The 16,922-nt window shown below is 42.3% G+C and overlaps 1 protein-coding gene across 2 annotated transcripts in view; it reads right to left on the bottom strand.

The window, feature by feature from the left end:
- Positions 1–884: 884 nt before the first annotated feature.
- KLHDC8B (kelch domain containing 8B) overlaps positions 885–16,922 on the bottom strand; it is a 61,013-nt gene continuing 44,975 nt past the window's right edge. Inside the window, exons 3-6 of one of the 2 annotated variants that reach the window (XM_034431727.2) lie at positions 14,632–14,796; positions 12,216–12,440; positions 9,046–9,147; positions 885–2,157 (exon numbers count right to left, since the gene is read on the bottom strand). In XM_034431727.2, coding sequence (XP_034287618.1) covers positions 1,961–2,157; positions 9,046–9,147; positions 12,216–12,440; positions 14,632–14,796 — 689 coding nt within the window. In that variant the 3' untranslated portion in view covers positions 885–1,960. The remainder of the gene's footprint in view (positions 2,158–9,045; positions 9,148–12,215; positions 12,441–14,631; positions 14,797–16,922) is intronic. The other variant, XM_060684320.2, reaches the window with a different exon arrangement.

Genomic DNA, 16,922 nt, shown 5'->3' with positions numbered 1-16,922 from the left:
GGCACCTATTTATCTACTCGCATTTTTCATGCTTTTGAACTCTAGGAGCTGGGGCAAATAACAGGAGCTCACCTCATCGGCACAATGGCTCAGTGGTTAAAAACACTGAGCTTGTCAGCTTCCCAGCTGCCAAACCATCTATGCTGCCAAGCAGGCATGGCTACAATATGGATGATCACAAACCCGTGTTCATAACCAGAGGATTAACAATCACATACATATACATCTGAACACTTAAATTAAGATTTTTAATGAATTGCTTTGTCTTCTGATGAGAACAGGCTGATTTTTGGATAAAGATGAGAATAAACCAGTGGTGAAATCCAATTTTTTTTATTACCAGTTCTGTGGGCGTGGCTTGGTGGGCATGGCAGGGGAAGGATACTGCAAAATCTCCATTCCCACCCCAACCCAGGGGGAGGATACCCATTCCCTCCCCACTCCTGGGGGAAGTGTATTGCAAAATCTCCATTCCCACCCCACTCTGGGGCCAGCCAGAGGTGGTATTTGCCGCTTCTCTGAACTGCTCAAAATTTCTGCTACCGGTTCTCCGAACTACTCAAAATTTCTGCTACCGGTTCTCCCAACTGCTCAAAGTTTCTGTTACTGGTTCTCTAGAACCTGTCAGAACCTGCTGGATTTCACCCCTGGAATAAACCTAAGTTGCAGGCCAACCTGGACAGTTAAAAAGTATCATGGGAGCTACAATCCACTGTCTAAAGGTCATAAATTGTCCCCTTCTGGTCTAGAGAATGCAGCTGAGCATTTAATAATGATAAAAAATAGAGAGCTTGTAACACAGTAAAGACATTGCAGTGGTAATGTCTAATCCAACATTGAATGAACATATAACCCGACAGTGAATGAGACAGAATGCCAGAGGGGAAAAAAATCCAGATTTTATTGGCGTGAGGTGCTACACCACCTCCTAGGCACTGAACTAGAGGGTACCTTATTTGCTACATGAGACACAGAGTTAGGAACATACCACGTGGGGTGCAATGGCTACACCCAGAGTCCTAGAGTCCACTCAGCTATGCAGCAAGAGAGGCATCAGCACAAGGATAGCAATCACAACTTGAAGCAAAAATACTGGAGTACCTGCTCCACGGGGACAGCACTTCCGGTTACTCTTCCCCAGACCCAGCTGAAGGAACGTTGCTGTCTTTCATAAGTAAGAGACAATCTATGCTGTCAAACAGGCTTGGCTAGAAGATGGGTGAAGCTGTGTCCCGAGCTTTGTGCTGACTTCATTGCAAATGGATCTCCCAAACTCAATCAACTCAGGTCATCTCTTACCCCCTTTTTTTCTTAGACGATTAATAGTGGGATGCTATATATGAGTCTTACTAATGCGGCAATGACAATCTGCAGAGTAGCTGAGCCACAGAAAGGGGAGGGAAGATCTTTAAGCTAGAGAGCTTCATCAAAGCCAAAAAAAATAAAATAATAATGACAGTATTGTTGTGGTGTATTGGCTTTATATTCTATTGCAGTGGAATATAAGTAAATAACCAAAAGGAAGAGAGTAGAATTGGAGAGTTTTGCTTATGAGGAGGCAGTCACGCAGCCGCTCCAATCAGAGTTCACCCAGACCAAGCCCAAATTCCCAATCCTGTTCCTTTGGAAAGCTATGCGAAGAAATCCGCAGCTGCACATCAAAAGAATCAACCACGTCAAACCTACTTTGTCCTCCGGCAGTCAGAGCCGCTAAACTGCTTGACCCCTAGCCTCGCCTACAGAACAGACTGCTCTGGTCTCTGAGCTACTTGATGCTTTGCAGAGATGAAATGAGTTATTTGCAGAATGGCAAAAGGAAAAGTCACCGCAGCAGGCCTCCCATGTTGGCCATACGGCTCTCCTCGCTGCTCCCTCCTCGTATGCTAATGCTGTCGTCAACAGGCACTTTTGAGTCCTCCTTGGTGCTGGCACGGGGAAACCTTTTCATAATAACCTTCAATCAGACCTCCTCCTGTAAGCTCAGGGCCTCCACTGCACCGCTGGGGCCTTGAGCCACCCCTCCGATCACAAACAGCAGGTTGGGTGCTTCCAAACTAGCACAAGAGCAGCGCCCGATAGACATGGAGGGCAAAGGCTCCCATTTCTTCTTAGCCAGATTAAATCCTTCCGCAGATCCCAGAGGACTTGATTGGTTCCCTAGAAGAAGGAGAGAGAAAGTTGGGTGAACTTGGGTTGCTTTACCCAACGGAGACTCAGCTGGCATTTGTCTCAACTGCAGTGCCACATACTGAAGGCGTCAAAATTGCACACTCTGTTAATTAAAAGAGAACTGTGCAATTGAATTCTACCAAGCCAAATATCTCCCAGGATCTACTGCCAGGCGCGTCTTGCTCCTGAAGCAAAGGATTTGACAGGATACGTGGTGCTTTCGAACGCGAGAGATTTCTGGAAGCCTGGAGCCAAAATTCGAGCCAGAAATGGTGCCGAGAGATCTGAGCTCACTTTCTCACACTAGATCACATTGCCAACGCCACCGGCACTGCCTGTTGTAATTTCTCCATGAAAGCCAGCGAGACAGTGCCAAGGGATTCAGGATGCATATTTTCTAACTTCCGTTTCAAATGGAGTCTTTTTGGATTTATTTATTTCATATAGAGAGTGCTTATATTTTATCTTTAGATGTTAAGTTGTGTAATATAGATTTTTTTTAAGGTCAAGAAAGCCGGAGAAAAAATATACTGTTTGGTGTTATTTTCAGCGGGGGCAGAAGTCACCCACAGCAGCTCTGCTATGATGGTAAGTTTCCACAGTTTATAGGAGATATTTTCATTGTGGAAATGAAGAACAAAACTTATCTATATTTCCTTCAATCTACATAAGAAAAAAAAAGGTGGGGGGGGTATTGAAACAGGGGATTGGGACAGGAAATGAGCTACAGGTTCAGGGTCAAAGGCAGGGCCGGATTTAGATGAAAAGAGGCCCTAGGCTATTCCACTTATGAGGCCCTTTCACCTATAGTGAAAGTGTAATTTTAATTTTGCTAACAATTTGAATGTAGGCCCCTCTTGATCTTGAGGCCCTAGGCTGAAGCCTAGTTAGCCTATAGGAAAATCCGGCCCTGGTCAAAGGAAGATCCATCACACAACACCCAGATGAAATGTCATTGCCAAACTGTACAACAGAACGTATGATACTAATGTAGGAAGTTAGCACTCGCCCCTCTCTTAGAAGAATGAAATAATTTAGGAAATATTAAAAAGGCAGAATATTATATTTCCCTGGATGAGAAATGAAGAAACATGTTTTAAAGACAAAGCAGCTTCCTGCCTCCCCCCACCTTTGTCAATGGGCCATTAAGGCCTCAGCCAAGCTCACTCATTCCCCCCACCTTTGTCAATGGACCATCATCTACAACACAATAGGGGCCATCTAGCAACAGAAACTCACCACATGGCACCTGGGAAGATTGCATCAGCCAGCAAGGCTAGCTAAGACCCCCCACCCCCTGGGAGTCTGACAACCAATCAGGATACTCTTCCTGTGCCTCAGAAAGTTCAAAGCTCAGACAGGGCATAAAATCAAAGCACGCTCAGCATCTCGGCCCTTTTCTGTTCAGGAACTCAAACCATGTGATCCTGTCCACCATTAAACCATCTTTCCAAGCAGTCTCCATGTTTCCAGTGTCTTTTTCCCCACTTGGAACTGAACCCAGAAGGATATTTCTTCCAACACTAACTAGTCTAATAAAGGTGCAGAAGGAACTCAGTTACACAAGGGTGGAAGTGTAAAGAGGGAAGCAGAGGTGACAAGTAGAGGCACTGTCCACTTCAGAGGAAAGACAGAATATAACTAATTGTTGCCTGGGCTCATCATAAGATCTGTTCACACAAAGTATTATTAAATGCTTTTCTCCCTGCCTTCCTCTCTAAACAGGATACATGATACTACAGAAGATGATAAAAAGACACAAAATAATCTGTACCACCACTTTGATCCTTTTCTGTTCAAAAGAGAGGAAAGTGGAATAACACAAAACCATTGCTTTGACTTAGTATAAGTGGAAATTAAGTTGCATTCAATTTTAGGGACTGTCCTGGTATCAGCTACTGACTTGAAATATGTCTTATTGTTTGAATATATGCCTTCCTGTGTCAAGTGTGGCCTTCAACCAGAAAAAAAACCTGCTCCTTTCCCTACCCCAAATAAAGTAGATAAATCTTCAAGAAATCAAGGGAAATCATTTTCAATCCAATTGGTCTTACCCTTTTGCAAGAGCTATAAGCACACACAGCATACCCCTGAAAATATTCCCAACATTAGATTCCTCTTCCTATAAATCCATTTAAAAAAAAACACACACACAAATGCCACAAGGCATACTCACAAAGTTTGTAGGAGGAGGAAGATGTTATTTACCTCACTAATTCTATTTATTACCTGAAAAGGTGACTAGAGTGTAGCAAAACGCAGACTCTATCTTCACTTATTTTTTTTTTATTCTAGTCCTGAAATAGTATATACGACCTTGTGTTTTTATGTTTCTTATGAATGGTTCTGGAGAACTCCCATAAATTATACAAGGAGTTGGCTCTACTACTCCTGTTGCCTGCTGTTCTGACAGCATCCTTGGATTAGTTTGTAGCCCAAATGCTTAAGCTCAATTCATTGGATGTGCCAGAACTTAAACTGGAATATTTTGGCTGCAAAACAGCAGGCAACGTTCAGAAAGGTACATATTCCAAATCTGCTTTTCCTCACTGCTTAAGTAATTCAGAAAAACGCTGCTGGCAGAACGCCAGGAGAGACAAGACCTTCTGACTTGTGTTGAAGGCAGTAAGGTTAATGGATGCGGAAGAATAGGACTAAAATGGAATAGCTAGGCCTTTGCTGCATCATATCGTTGTTATGGTCAGCATTAGCAGAGGAAAAATAATGTTCTTACTCCTAATCCACTTGTTTCCCTCCCCCCCCCCCCAAGCCATCTACTGCCTCTGCCCAACCAATTTCTTAATAATTTTCCCTCAAGGGAAAAAATGTTGTTAGGAAGAATGGATTGCAGGAGTGACACACAGGAGAAGGATGGAGCATCTGCTCCTGGTATTCGGAGGCCTGGTCTTACGTCCACCTTGAGTAACAGCATCTTTTCTTGTCCTTCCAAATGAGTTTGCATCCAGAGATTTTTGTACCGTATTTGCCGAGTGACCTAGTTTTCACCTAACTGATTCTGGCACGGTGTTTGCTGATCCAGCTAAAAACATGTCATTCTTCCCCCCCACCCCTGCTTTGAATATACATAAAAACACAGCCAAGCCATTTCAGGACAGCTATTTATACAATTCTTTTGATTACCCGAGAAGAGTATGTTAGCTATTGCCTAACTGGTTGGGTTGGCAATATATATAAACCATCAATGCATGTTTGCAGTCAAAATGTAAGGTATAGCTTTAAGACTGTAATGCTGTATTGCATCATATTCTATTCTGATTGGCTAGCTCTGTAGCCAACGTATTTAAGAGGAAGCTTGAATCATGGCTTATTGTTCTTATTACATTATTATTGCTACCTCTGCTCCTCTCTGCCTGTTCTCTCTGCATGATCACTGCTTGATCATTGCTACTTGTTGTTTTTCTACTGTTTTACTGATTGTTTTACTGCTGTACTTGTTCCTGTTTGCAACTCCAAAAAGAACTGTTTTATTGCATATGACTACAACAACTGGTAAGAAGACTTTGTTCGTGGAATATCCCTAGATTGACAAATTAACTATCTTTATCTGTGTATGACCTGGATTGTTTATTGGACTTTGCTTTGCTTTTTCCTAAAAGTAAAAGAATACCACAACTCAGTGTGTCTGTATTGACAGTGCTTATTCACAATCACTCTCAGCCGTTTTCTCATGTGCACACCCTTGCTACTCAAGGGTTACTCTGCGCATATTCTTCAACAGAGTATTTGCACAACCTCTAAACATTAAAGAAACTGTGTGAGCAAAACTGCGTTAGCCTCTGTGTTCACACAGGTGTATTACTCCTCTGATTTTCAAGCAACAGGGCCAACACCAGAATCCACTCTCGGTTATCACCTTGATTGACAAACCCAGCCCTTTTCCTCCTTTGTAGAACAGGCCTCCAAACAAAGAAATTCATCAGAAACAAAATTTGCACCACCACACGTCCAAGAACGACTTGAAGAATGACCTATTACTCAACCTCAACTTCATTTTAGCTCTATGCAGTTATTCCTCAATTTACAACCACAATTGGGAACAGAATTTTCATTGCTAAGCAAAGCAGTTGTTAAATGAGTTGCATTCGATGTCGTGACCTTTTTTTCCACAGTTATTAAACATTCATTTGTTAACCAAATGACACAGTAGCGAAGCAAATATGGCTTTTCCCACTGAGTTTGTGTCAGCCCTGAAGCTGGCCTGACTGAGGCCATTTTGGGGCTTCGGCGGTGACACACCGGAGAAGAGGGCTAGGGAGGGGGGAATAGAGATAGTTGGGGTGTTGTAGCCAAAACAAAATGCTTTCTTGTGGGAACCAAGGATATTCCTGCAGGTGCTCGGAAGGAGGGGACTGGAGTCATTTAGCAACTTGGCATATCCTGATTAGGACCATGTGACTGATTGTTCTGACAAAGTGACAAACTTTCACTTTTAATTAGGTGAAAACCGTGGGAATATTCAGAGTCGGTTTTCACCAGCCTGTGCCAATATGACATCTCCAATAAACCTATTCTTTGAGGAATTTGCCTGCCTCAGCATTCTGTTTGCTGTCGGTATGTTACTTGGAACCCTGACACTTTGCTTGTTGGAAGTTGGCTCGGAAAGTTGCAAATGGTGATTACATGAACCCAGGATGCTACAACTGTCATAAATACATGCTGGTTGCCAAGCACTCAAATTTTGATCATGTGACCATGAGGGTGCTGCGACGGTGATTAAGTGTGAGGAGGACCAATTGTAAGTCAGTTTTTTCAGTGCCGCTGTACCTTAAAACAGTCGCTAAGCCAATGGTTGTAAGTTAAAGACGACCTGCACAGGAATCAACCAGAAGATACATGGGTCACATCCAAACATTCTCCTTGCTTGGCATAAGAACCACCCTCTTACCATTTGGACAAGAAGACCTCCAAGGTCCCTTCCAACTCTGTTATACTGTTACTATTAAACATTTATTTACAGCATTGATGATGTTACCTAGTTGGGTAATGAAATGTTTGCACAAAAGCATCCAAGCTCAAAGAGCACCAAGGGCTCCTCCCCATCACTATTTCCAGAATATGAGTCTTCATGCCATGTCCTTTATGTCAAGGACAGCCCAAAGTTCAGGCAGCCCAAGTACGTCTTCCAGTTCTCCCTTCTGGAAGAATTTTCTTTTATTCAGGCTCAAATTGCTCCAGACAAGCAACATCAGACACACTGCCCTACATCATTCCAGTATTAATCAATTAGTCTGAATTTTACTCTTAGGGCATTATCTAACCGTTCCTATTGAAATACATTTGCTTACAAAAATCTTCATTTCTCCTTGGTGAAATGGTGGGCAGAATTAGCCTGCAATACTGCCATGGTTAGAATGAAGCATTGCAGGCTAATTCTGCCCACAGCCAGGGGTTTGATCCTGACCAGCTCAAGGCTGACTCAGCCTTCCATCCTTCCAAGGTTGGTAAAATGAGGATCCAGATAGTTGGCGGCAATGTGCTGACATTGTAAACTATCCAGGGTGCTGTAACTACTGAGCAGTATATAAATATAAGTGCTATTACTAAGTACTATTGCTGTTTCTCCAAGGAATTAACTAAGGTTCAAGATTATGGATTTGTTACATTGTGCAGTCCAAGAGTATTTTTTCTTCTCTGCAAGCTCCTTTGATAAGATAATGATCCTTTTAGTTGGATTTTTCTGACATAAGTCTATAGAAGCTCAACTAAAAGGATAGTATGTACAACAAATTTAGGCTATTGCTAGCCCAAGAAATCTCAACTCTTAAAAAGATTTGGCTCCTGTTAAATTTCAGCCAAGTCTTTATTTTTAGAAGCAACATTCTCAAATACTTTCTGCACGATTCCTTGATAAATATGCTCAGTTGGAAACCGTAGCTGATTTTATCCTTCTGCCTAGCTGGAGTCAGTGTTATTCATGTGCACAATAATAGGAAATTTTCAGAGATTTAAAGGAGGCTTGGAAAGGGATATATCCTTTCCCACATGTATGAATCAAACTGGATTCCTACACAAGTAAGCTGGCAATTATTGTTCTTATTGATATTATGATCACTGTTTGTAGAGGTAAATATATAAAACACATAACACACGGTGTATGGCAAGGTTTTAGAAGCAGATGCTCATTGTCACAGCTTAATTTCTTTCTTTGGGAAGATAAGAATGTTGAAATAGTAAAAACCAGTTCTTCCAAAATAAATCATATGTGAAAAATATGGACTTATCAGCTGTGATTGTCACCAATGGTCCTATCAAATCTTCTATTCTCTTTACCTAACTAGGCTCCAGTTCTTCTAAGCCTTTCCAGAAAATTCTCCGAGACCCCTGAAACAGAGACGTCAATTGCTAAAACAGGGTGTAAAAGTGTAAAGCCTCTGTTATCCCGCTAAAATGCACTTTTGTGTTTGTTTTTTAACTTACTGCAGAGTCATCATTTGCTGTGCCTAAGCTGCTATTAACACGCTCTGCACAATAGCGTAGAAAAATTAAGAGACACTGTGGTGGCTAGAATAGAAAATTAGACAGAGAAAAACAGTCAAATATCAAAGTCTTTTTTAAAAAACTAAAGGTTTTCAAAATGAGTAAGAATCTCTTAAACAATGAATGAGATAGGTAAGGTTTATTTACCATGTTTTCCCAAAAATAAGACCCTGTCTTATATTTTTTTGAACCCTGAAATAAGCACTTGGCCTTATTGCCATGCGCTCAAAAGCCCAATTGGGCTTATTATAGTATCAGGGGATGTCTTATTTTGGGGGGAACAGGGTATTTTAAGGAACTAAAATATTCCCCAGCTCGGAAGAGCAATTGAAACCATCTCATGTGTTGAGCCAAGATTCCCAGATCAGCAACACTCACCAAGGCCACCAGCTACTATCACACGTCCACCAAGTTGCCCAGCTACGAAGTCAGCCCTTTTGTCTCTCATGCGGATGGCCCGGCTTAGCCGACTCCAAGACCCTAATTGGAAAATTGGAGAGAGAAAGAATTTAGCTTCATCTAAAGCAGGGGTGTCAAACTCAAGGACTGTGGGCCACATCCAGCTCATAGGGTGCTTAAACTGGCCCACAGGGCCAGCCTCGAAATAGCAAAGAACCAGCCCACAGTGCCTCTAGCAGCCAAAATGGGGAGCAGAGGGCCACGTGCAGCCCCCCGTGCCCCATTTTCAGCCTGGACAGCCTCCTGCAGTACTTTGCCGGCCAAAATGGGGCGCGGGGGTGTGTGCCTCCCCGCACCACATTTTGGCCGGCAAAGTGCTGCAGGAGGTGTCCGTCCCATCTCCCCACCACCATGCAGCTGGCCCGCGGAGGAGAACTACAATGCTGATCCGGCCCTCAAAGAAATCCAGTTTGACATCCCTGATCTAAAGATAAACTCTACATATATGTATACATTAATATACTGTATATATATAGAATAGAATAGAATAGAATAGAATAGAATAGAATAGAATAGAATAGAATAGAATAGAATAGAATAGAATAGAATAGAATAGAATAGAATAGAATAGAATTTTTTATTGGCCAAGTGTGATTGGACACACAAGGAATTTGTCTTGGTGCATATGCTCTCAGTGTACATAAAAGAAAAGATACATTCGTCAAGAATCATAAGGTACAACACTTAATGATAGTCATAGGGTACAAATAAGCAATCAGGAAACAATATCAATATAAATTGTAAGGATTCAAGCAACAAATTACAGTCATATAGTCATAAGTGGAAGGAGATGGGTGGTGGGAACGATGAGAAGATTAATAGTAGTGCAGACTTAGTGAATAGTTTGACAGCATTGAGGGAATTGTTTGTTTAGCAGAGTGATGGCATTTGGGAATATATATATATATATATATTTATATGTAATATATAATATATAATATTATTTATTATATATATGTAATATAATATAAATATATATAGGTAGCCCTATAAGTCTAAGGGCTATTATTCATTTAATTCATTTAATGATGGTTTGTAGTTACAATGGCCTTGTAAAAAGTGATTTACGGCCTGTCCTTGAAGTCACAACCATCACACACACATACCCATACCCATAGTCATGGGACTGCTATCTGGGTGTTTATTTACAGCTCATATTTACAACGGTTGCAAATCATGAGACTCTGATCTGTAACCTTCCAGTCAGTTTCACCAGGCCGACCTGGCCTAATTTCCCCCCTCTTTTATAAAAGATTTTTAAAATTTTAAATATCTTTTAGTATTTATATATTCAATTTTAAATTGGTTTTAAAAGTTTGGGGTTTTAAATTTGTCGGGGCCAAAATTATTTAATTTGATTTTATTCTATTTTTTAAATTTTGTATTGTATGTGTTTTTATTGTTTGGCTGTGCACCGCCCGGAGTCCTTCGGGAGTAGGGCGGTATAGAAATCTAATAAAATGAAATGAAATGAAATGACAAACCAAGTCAATTAGGGAAGCTGGGTTTGCTTAACGACTACGATTCACTTATCAACCATGTGAGTCAATTAACTCCCATGAGCCACTTAACGACCACGGTAAAAATGGTTGTACTGTAAATTTGGGGCCAGTGGTGTGATGACTTGATTAATGACTGCGTTGCTTAGTGACCAAAATTCTAATTCCAATTGGGATCGCAAATGGAAAACTATCTGTAGTTAGCTTTGACAAATAGAAGCACCAAGAACTCCTGTTTCTGAGTCTCGAAGCTAAGCAGGAGTGGATCTGGTTAATTCTTGAATGGGTAACCAGCACAGCATCAATGGTAAGCTACTTGCAGGTTTGCCAATAAAATATCCTGATTGTGTCAACAAAATCACCAAGAACTGAACTTGACTTGGAGACAACTTAAGAGCCATAGTGGCACATTGGTTAGAATGCAGCAATTTGCGCCGCTCAGCTGATTGGCGCAAGGCTGGGGAGTACTTCGAAGCCGCAGAATCTCAACAGTTGAAAATTTGAAGAAAGAACTACTCAAAGGCTATTAGAAAAGTCCAAGCAGTAGAGCTAGAAAGAATTAAGTCTCTCTTGGCTGACTGAGTTAACAAACTGGAGCTCCAAGGAGGAAGGAGGTGTGTTTATGCAAATTTTAACTCAGTCTCTGGCCAATCAGATGAGATTACCCACTGCTTGGACTCTCTAAGCAGCGCACCAGAGAATATCCTGATTGTATCAATGAAGTCACCATGAACTGAACTTGACTTGGAGACAACTTTAGAGCCATGGTGGCACATTGGTCAGAATGCAGTACTGCAGGCTACTTCTGCTGACTGCTGGCTGCAGTTCAGCAGTTCGATTCTCACTACCTCAGCCTTCCATCCTTCCGAGGTCGATAAAATGAGGACCCAGATTGTTGTGGGCAAGATGCTGACTCTGTAAACTGCTTAGAGAGGGCTGTAAAGCACTGTGAAGCGGTATATAAGTCTAAGGGCTATTGCTATTGTTATTAAAAGGCATTTATAATGATTAAGAAGCCTGAATTCAAAGATGGAATCTGACAGGATGGTGACTGCATGTTCTAATCTGGGTGGGTGAAAACTATGGATTATAGATAGTCCTCAATTTACAATCACTTGTTTAGTGATCGTTTGAAGTTACTAGGGCACTGAAAAAGAGGGTTTATGACCATTTTTCACACTTAGAACCTTTGCAGCATCCCCATAGTCACATGATCAAAATTTGGACACTTGACCAATGGCCTGTATTTATGACAGTTGCTGGGTCTCAGGGTTATGCAATCACTTTTTGCGACCTTCTGACAAGCAAAGTCAATGGGGAAGCCAGATTCACTTAACCGTATTAGTAAATTAATAAATTAACAACTGCAGTGATTTAACACCTGTGGCAAGAAAGGTCTTAAAATGAAGCAAACTCACTTAACAACTGTCTTGCTTAGCCATAGAAATGTTGGGCTCAACAGTGGTCATAAGTTGAGGAGTATCTGTACTCAGTCATTATCCCTTTTTTCTACCCTTTAATGAGACATAATAATCATTTTAGGATTCACAACTCTTCCACTTAATTTACACACCTACATCTCTAGTTTACCTTCCTCTAAGTCAAACATCTCCACGGTGTTGACAAAGTGGGGCCGGGAATAGAAGTTATGGGGGCCGGGCTGTTGCAGTCCTCCCAAGCTGAAGAAGCAACCCTCAGCCATGGCACAGCTGGCAAAGGCACGCCGACTGGGCACGCTGGGGTAGCGTGTCCAGCTTCTCACTTCCAGATCAAACGCTTCAAAGGCCGTGACAGGAAGCTTGCCTTGTCGTCCTCCTATGGAAATCAGAGACACCGTGACTGCAAATCACTCATGAAGTGTAGCAAAGTGTAGCAAAACTGAGGAAATATACAACAGTTTCTACTGAATTCCAAAGCCAGGTAAATACCTTTGACGGCAGAGTACTAAAGGCAGGCAAGTTAAGATCTTGCGAAAACAAGAACAAAAACCACCAAGCTCAGTTCAACTTCAAAATGTTTAACACAGGGGTCTGCAACCTTAAGCACTCAAAGAGCCATTTGGACCTGTTTCCCCCACAGAAAAGAAAACACCGGGAGCCACAAAACCTGGGTGGGCATGGCCAACTCGATGTCACTCACTTCCACCAGTCACATGACCCCCTAGCCACGCCTACCCAGCCAGTCATTAGGGCAAAGAATCAGTTGTTAAAAAACACTGGGAACCACAAAATCCTTTTGACATATCTCTCTCTCCCCTCCCTCCCTTCCTCCCCCCTCTCTCTGTATCTCTCTCTGTCTCTGTCTGTCTCTCCCCCTCTCTCTGTATCTCTCTGTCTCTGCCCTGGCTGCTTCTCGATCCCCTGCCGTAACCGTTACCTTCTCAGGCCAGGCGAGGAATGACTGGGAGGGGAGGGCGAGGGGTGGGGCCAGCCAATGCTGGGATCACCCTACAGGGAGCCACAGCAGAGGGCCCAAAGAGCCGCATGTGGCTCCGGAGCTGCAAGTTGCTGACCCCTGGTTTAACTTGTTCAAAAATAGAATAATAGAGTTGGAAGGGATCTGGAAGGTCTTCTAGTCCAACCCCCTACTCAAGCAGGAGACCCTGAATACCATTCAAGACAGGTCCAGTCTCTTCTTAAAAGCCTCCAGTGATGAAGCACCCACAACTTCTGAAGGCAAGCAATTAATTGTTCTCACTGTCAGGAAATGTCTCCTTAGTTTTAGGTTGGTTCTCTCTTTGATTAGTTTTAGATTTGATTTTAGAGTAGTGTTTATATATATATTAGATTAGTTTTAGATTAGATCTGCCTGGCTGCACACCCCACAATTAATGAGTAGGTGAACATTTCCAAAACTGGTCATCTGTAATGGAAATCTTTCCCATTCCATAAAGAACCCCAATGCCTATGAATGACCCAAGATCAAGCCACAAAGCAGGTATAAAACATTAGGTAGTGATTCCTTGCTGAAAGATAATATGACCCATTAACCTATTAAAAACAATGACAGCCACATTGGTTCATGAAGGAAAGAAACGTTGCAACTAAAATAATACAAAAATGTCCACAAGCTTGTGAGATTTCTCCAGAAATCTTTCACTGGGCCTGATGTTCCAAAAAGAAGAGGATAGGAAAGAAGCCAGGAAGTCTTTTTTCCCCCCTCACCTGTTAATTCATAATACTTTGTGCTCGAAGAATTCTGGAGACTTTGAAAGCCTGCACTCTTCTTTGTGTCTCTTTGGTAAGCCTCAATAAAGGCTTGACCTCATTATGGGTGCTGGATTTCTACCTCAGGGTAACAAGCTCTGGATCAAGCATTTATAAAATGATATTTGAGCATTTCTTGATATTTACAAGTCCTTGACTTAAGACCAGAGTTGGGACCAGAATTTCTCTTGCTGAGTAAGTTGTTATGTGATTTTGTGACCCTTTTTTCGTGATGGTTGCTAAGTGAATCACTGCAGTGAAGTGAATCGTGTAGACCAGGGGTCTCCAACCTTGGCAACTTTAAGACTTGTCGACTTCAACTCCCAGAGCAAAGCTGGCTGAGGAACTCTGGGAGTTGAAGTCCACAAGTCTTAAAGTTGCCAAGGTTGGAGAGCCCTGGTGTAGACGTTAAAGCAAATCTTCCCTCTTTCAATGACTTTGTTTGTGGAAAGCTAGCTGGGAAGGTCGCCCATGGCATTTGCATGACCCTGGGACACCGCAATCATCCTAAATACATGCCAGTTGCCATGTGCCCAAATTTGGATCACATGACCGTGGGGAATGCTGCGACAGCCCTAAGTGTGAGGACCAGTTGTAAGTCATTTTTTTTCAGTGTCAATGTAACTTTGAACAGTCTCTAAAAACAAACCGTTGTAAGCCAAAGACCATTGGAATGGTTATTGGAATGTGGAGATTGATGTCTCCACCTTACCTGTGGCTGGGAAGCTTCTGGGACCAAAGTTTGCGGTTAAGTATAATCCAACTCACCCACAGCCTGGCCCTGTTGGCTGAATCCTTACCCATCACGTAGATCTTGTTCCCATGCAAGAAAGCAGAAACCCCATAGCAAGGTGTCGGCATGGGCGGTAAAGACTGCCAATGATCCTTAGCCGGTTCATACATTCGCAGGAGAGCTTGTGGAGACGTGTCTGCACCCATTCCACCTAAAGCATAAACCACTCCATCTAAGAAAAGGAGAAATGGGTCCAGGTAAAAGGAACACGTGATGGAAATAATAATAATAATAAAGCATCTTGTAATTTTACCTTACGGTGCCAGGGTTTTTGCTTTTATTGTTTTATGGGTTTTGGTTTCGTAGCACTGTTGTGAGAATCACGACTCTTAGGATCGATGTCCCTGTTAGTCTTTCACTCACTCAATCAATCAATCAATCAATCACCAACCAACCAACCAACCAGTGATGGGTTTAAAATTTTTTTACTACCGGTTCTGTGGGCGTGGCTTGGTAGGCGTGGCATGTCTTGGTGGGCATGGCAGGGGAAGGATACTGTAAAATCTCAATTCCCACCCCACTCCAGGGGAAGGCTACTGTAAAATCTCCATTCCGTCCCCAATCCAGGGGAAGGTTACTGCAAAATCCCCATTTCCTCCCGATCGGCTGGGACTTGGGAGGCAGAGATTAGATGGGGGCAGGGCCAGTCAGAATTTTTACTACCGGTTCTCTGAACTACTCAAAATTTCCACTACCGGTTCTCCAGAACTGGTCAGAATCTGCTGAAACCCACCTCTGCAACCAACCAATCTTGCCTTCCCTCTAATTCCAACCCTCATGTTAAGGAGAATACTTGGCAGAGGTTTTCTTACAAGCTGGTAAAGATTGTGTCAACCCTGAAGTGAACCTGGCTGTAGGCCATCTTGGAGGCTTCAGGGTTGCCACAAGGAAGAAGAAGGGACAGGGAGGCAGGGAAATAGCTAGCAGGGGGTTTGTAGTCAAAACAAGAAAGTTTTCCTGTGGGAACCAAGGACATTCCAACAGGTGGCTGGGGAGAGGAGGAGTGGAGTAACCAAGCAACCAGCCAGCACCTCGATTATACATTGTGACTGATAACTTGGGAAAAAGGGGGAACTTTTACTTTTTAATTAGGTGAAAACCACGGGGACCTTCAGAGTCGTTTTTCACCAGTTGTGCCAATATGAAGTATCCAATAAATCGTTCCTTGAGGAATATATCTGCCTCGGAGTTCTGCTTTCTTTGGGTGCATTACTTGGAACGCTGACAGTTTGCTTGGATAGGAGAAAAACAAAACCAATCTCTTTAGTCCCATATTTAACATGTCTTAACATCACCATCCAGTATTTTCCCTGTGGCGGGACAGGTTGCCAGTAAACATTGTACCATAGAGTTTTCCGCCACTTAGGTGAAGCAGTTTAACTCATGAGGTAGAATTCTAAATAATCTATATTAGTGTTGAGACCTTGGCAGCTTTAAGATATGTGGATTTCAGCTCCCAGAATTCCCCAGCCAGCCATGCTGATCCAAAGAGATACAGGTAGTCCTCGACTTACGAGCACAATTGGGGCCAGAATTTCTGTGGCTAAGCAAGGCAGTTGTTAAATGAGCCACACCCAATTTTATGACCTTTTTTTTTGCCAAGATTGTTAGTGAATCATAAGTGAATTGTGCAGTCATTAAGCAAATTTAGCTTCCCCCTTTGACTTTACTTGTCAGAGGCTGGCTGGGAAGATTTGCAAATGGCAATCACAGGAACCCAGGATGCTGCAACTGTTGTAAATAGACACTGGTTACTAAGCATCTGAATTTTCATCACGTGATTGTAGGGATGGTGTGACGGTCGTAAGGGCGAGTACCGGTGATAAGTCCCTTTTTTCAATAACTCTGAATGGTCACTGAATGTTTGTAGGTCTACAGTTACCTATATCTGGCACTCTAAGCTCTAGGACAAAAAAATTATAAAATCCTTTCTTCTGACTGCCGTCAATTTGAAACAAAATGTCACTGGAAGTCACGCCATAGTTGCACTATATTCTGCGTGGGTCAGACCCCGCAAAGTAATAATCTTAATTTCACACAAAATGATAATCTTAAATAAAAAGTGGGAAGATTCTTGTGGAATGTTGTGAAAAGTTCCCTAATGGTTATGGCAATTAAAGATGGATGCTGGCTGAGGAATTCTGGGAATTCAAGTCAGACATCTTAAAGCTGCCGAGGTTGAGAAACACTGATCTGCACAAAACTCTAAGCAATTTGAAACTGTGGGAAGCCCCCACCCCCGCACCAGAAGAATGAAATATTTTGGGAAATATTAAAAAAGCAGAATATTATATTTCC

The sequence above is a fragment of the Pantherophis guttatus genome, chromosome 2, assembly GCF_059756535.1.
Source record: "Pantherophis guttatus breed Tessera chromosome 2, ASM5975653v1, whole genome shotgun sequence".
NCBI classification, from domain to species: domain Eukaryota; kingdom Metazoa; phylum Chordata; class Lepidosauria; order Squamata; family Colubridae; genus Pantherophis; species Pantherophis guttatus.
Note: the sequence above shows the minus strand (reverse complement) of the source record. Positions and strands in the feature narration are given on the sequence as shown.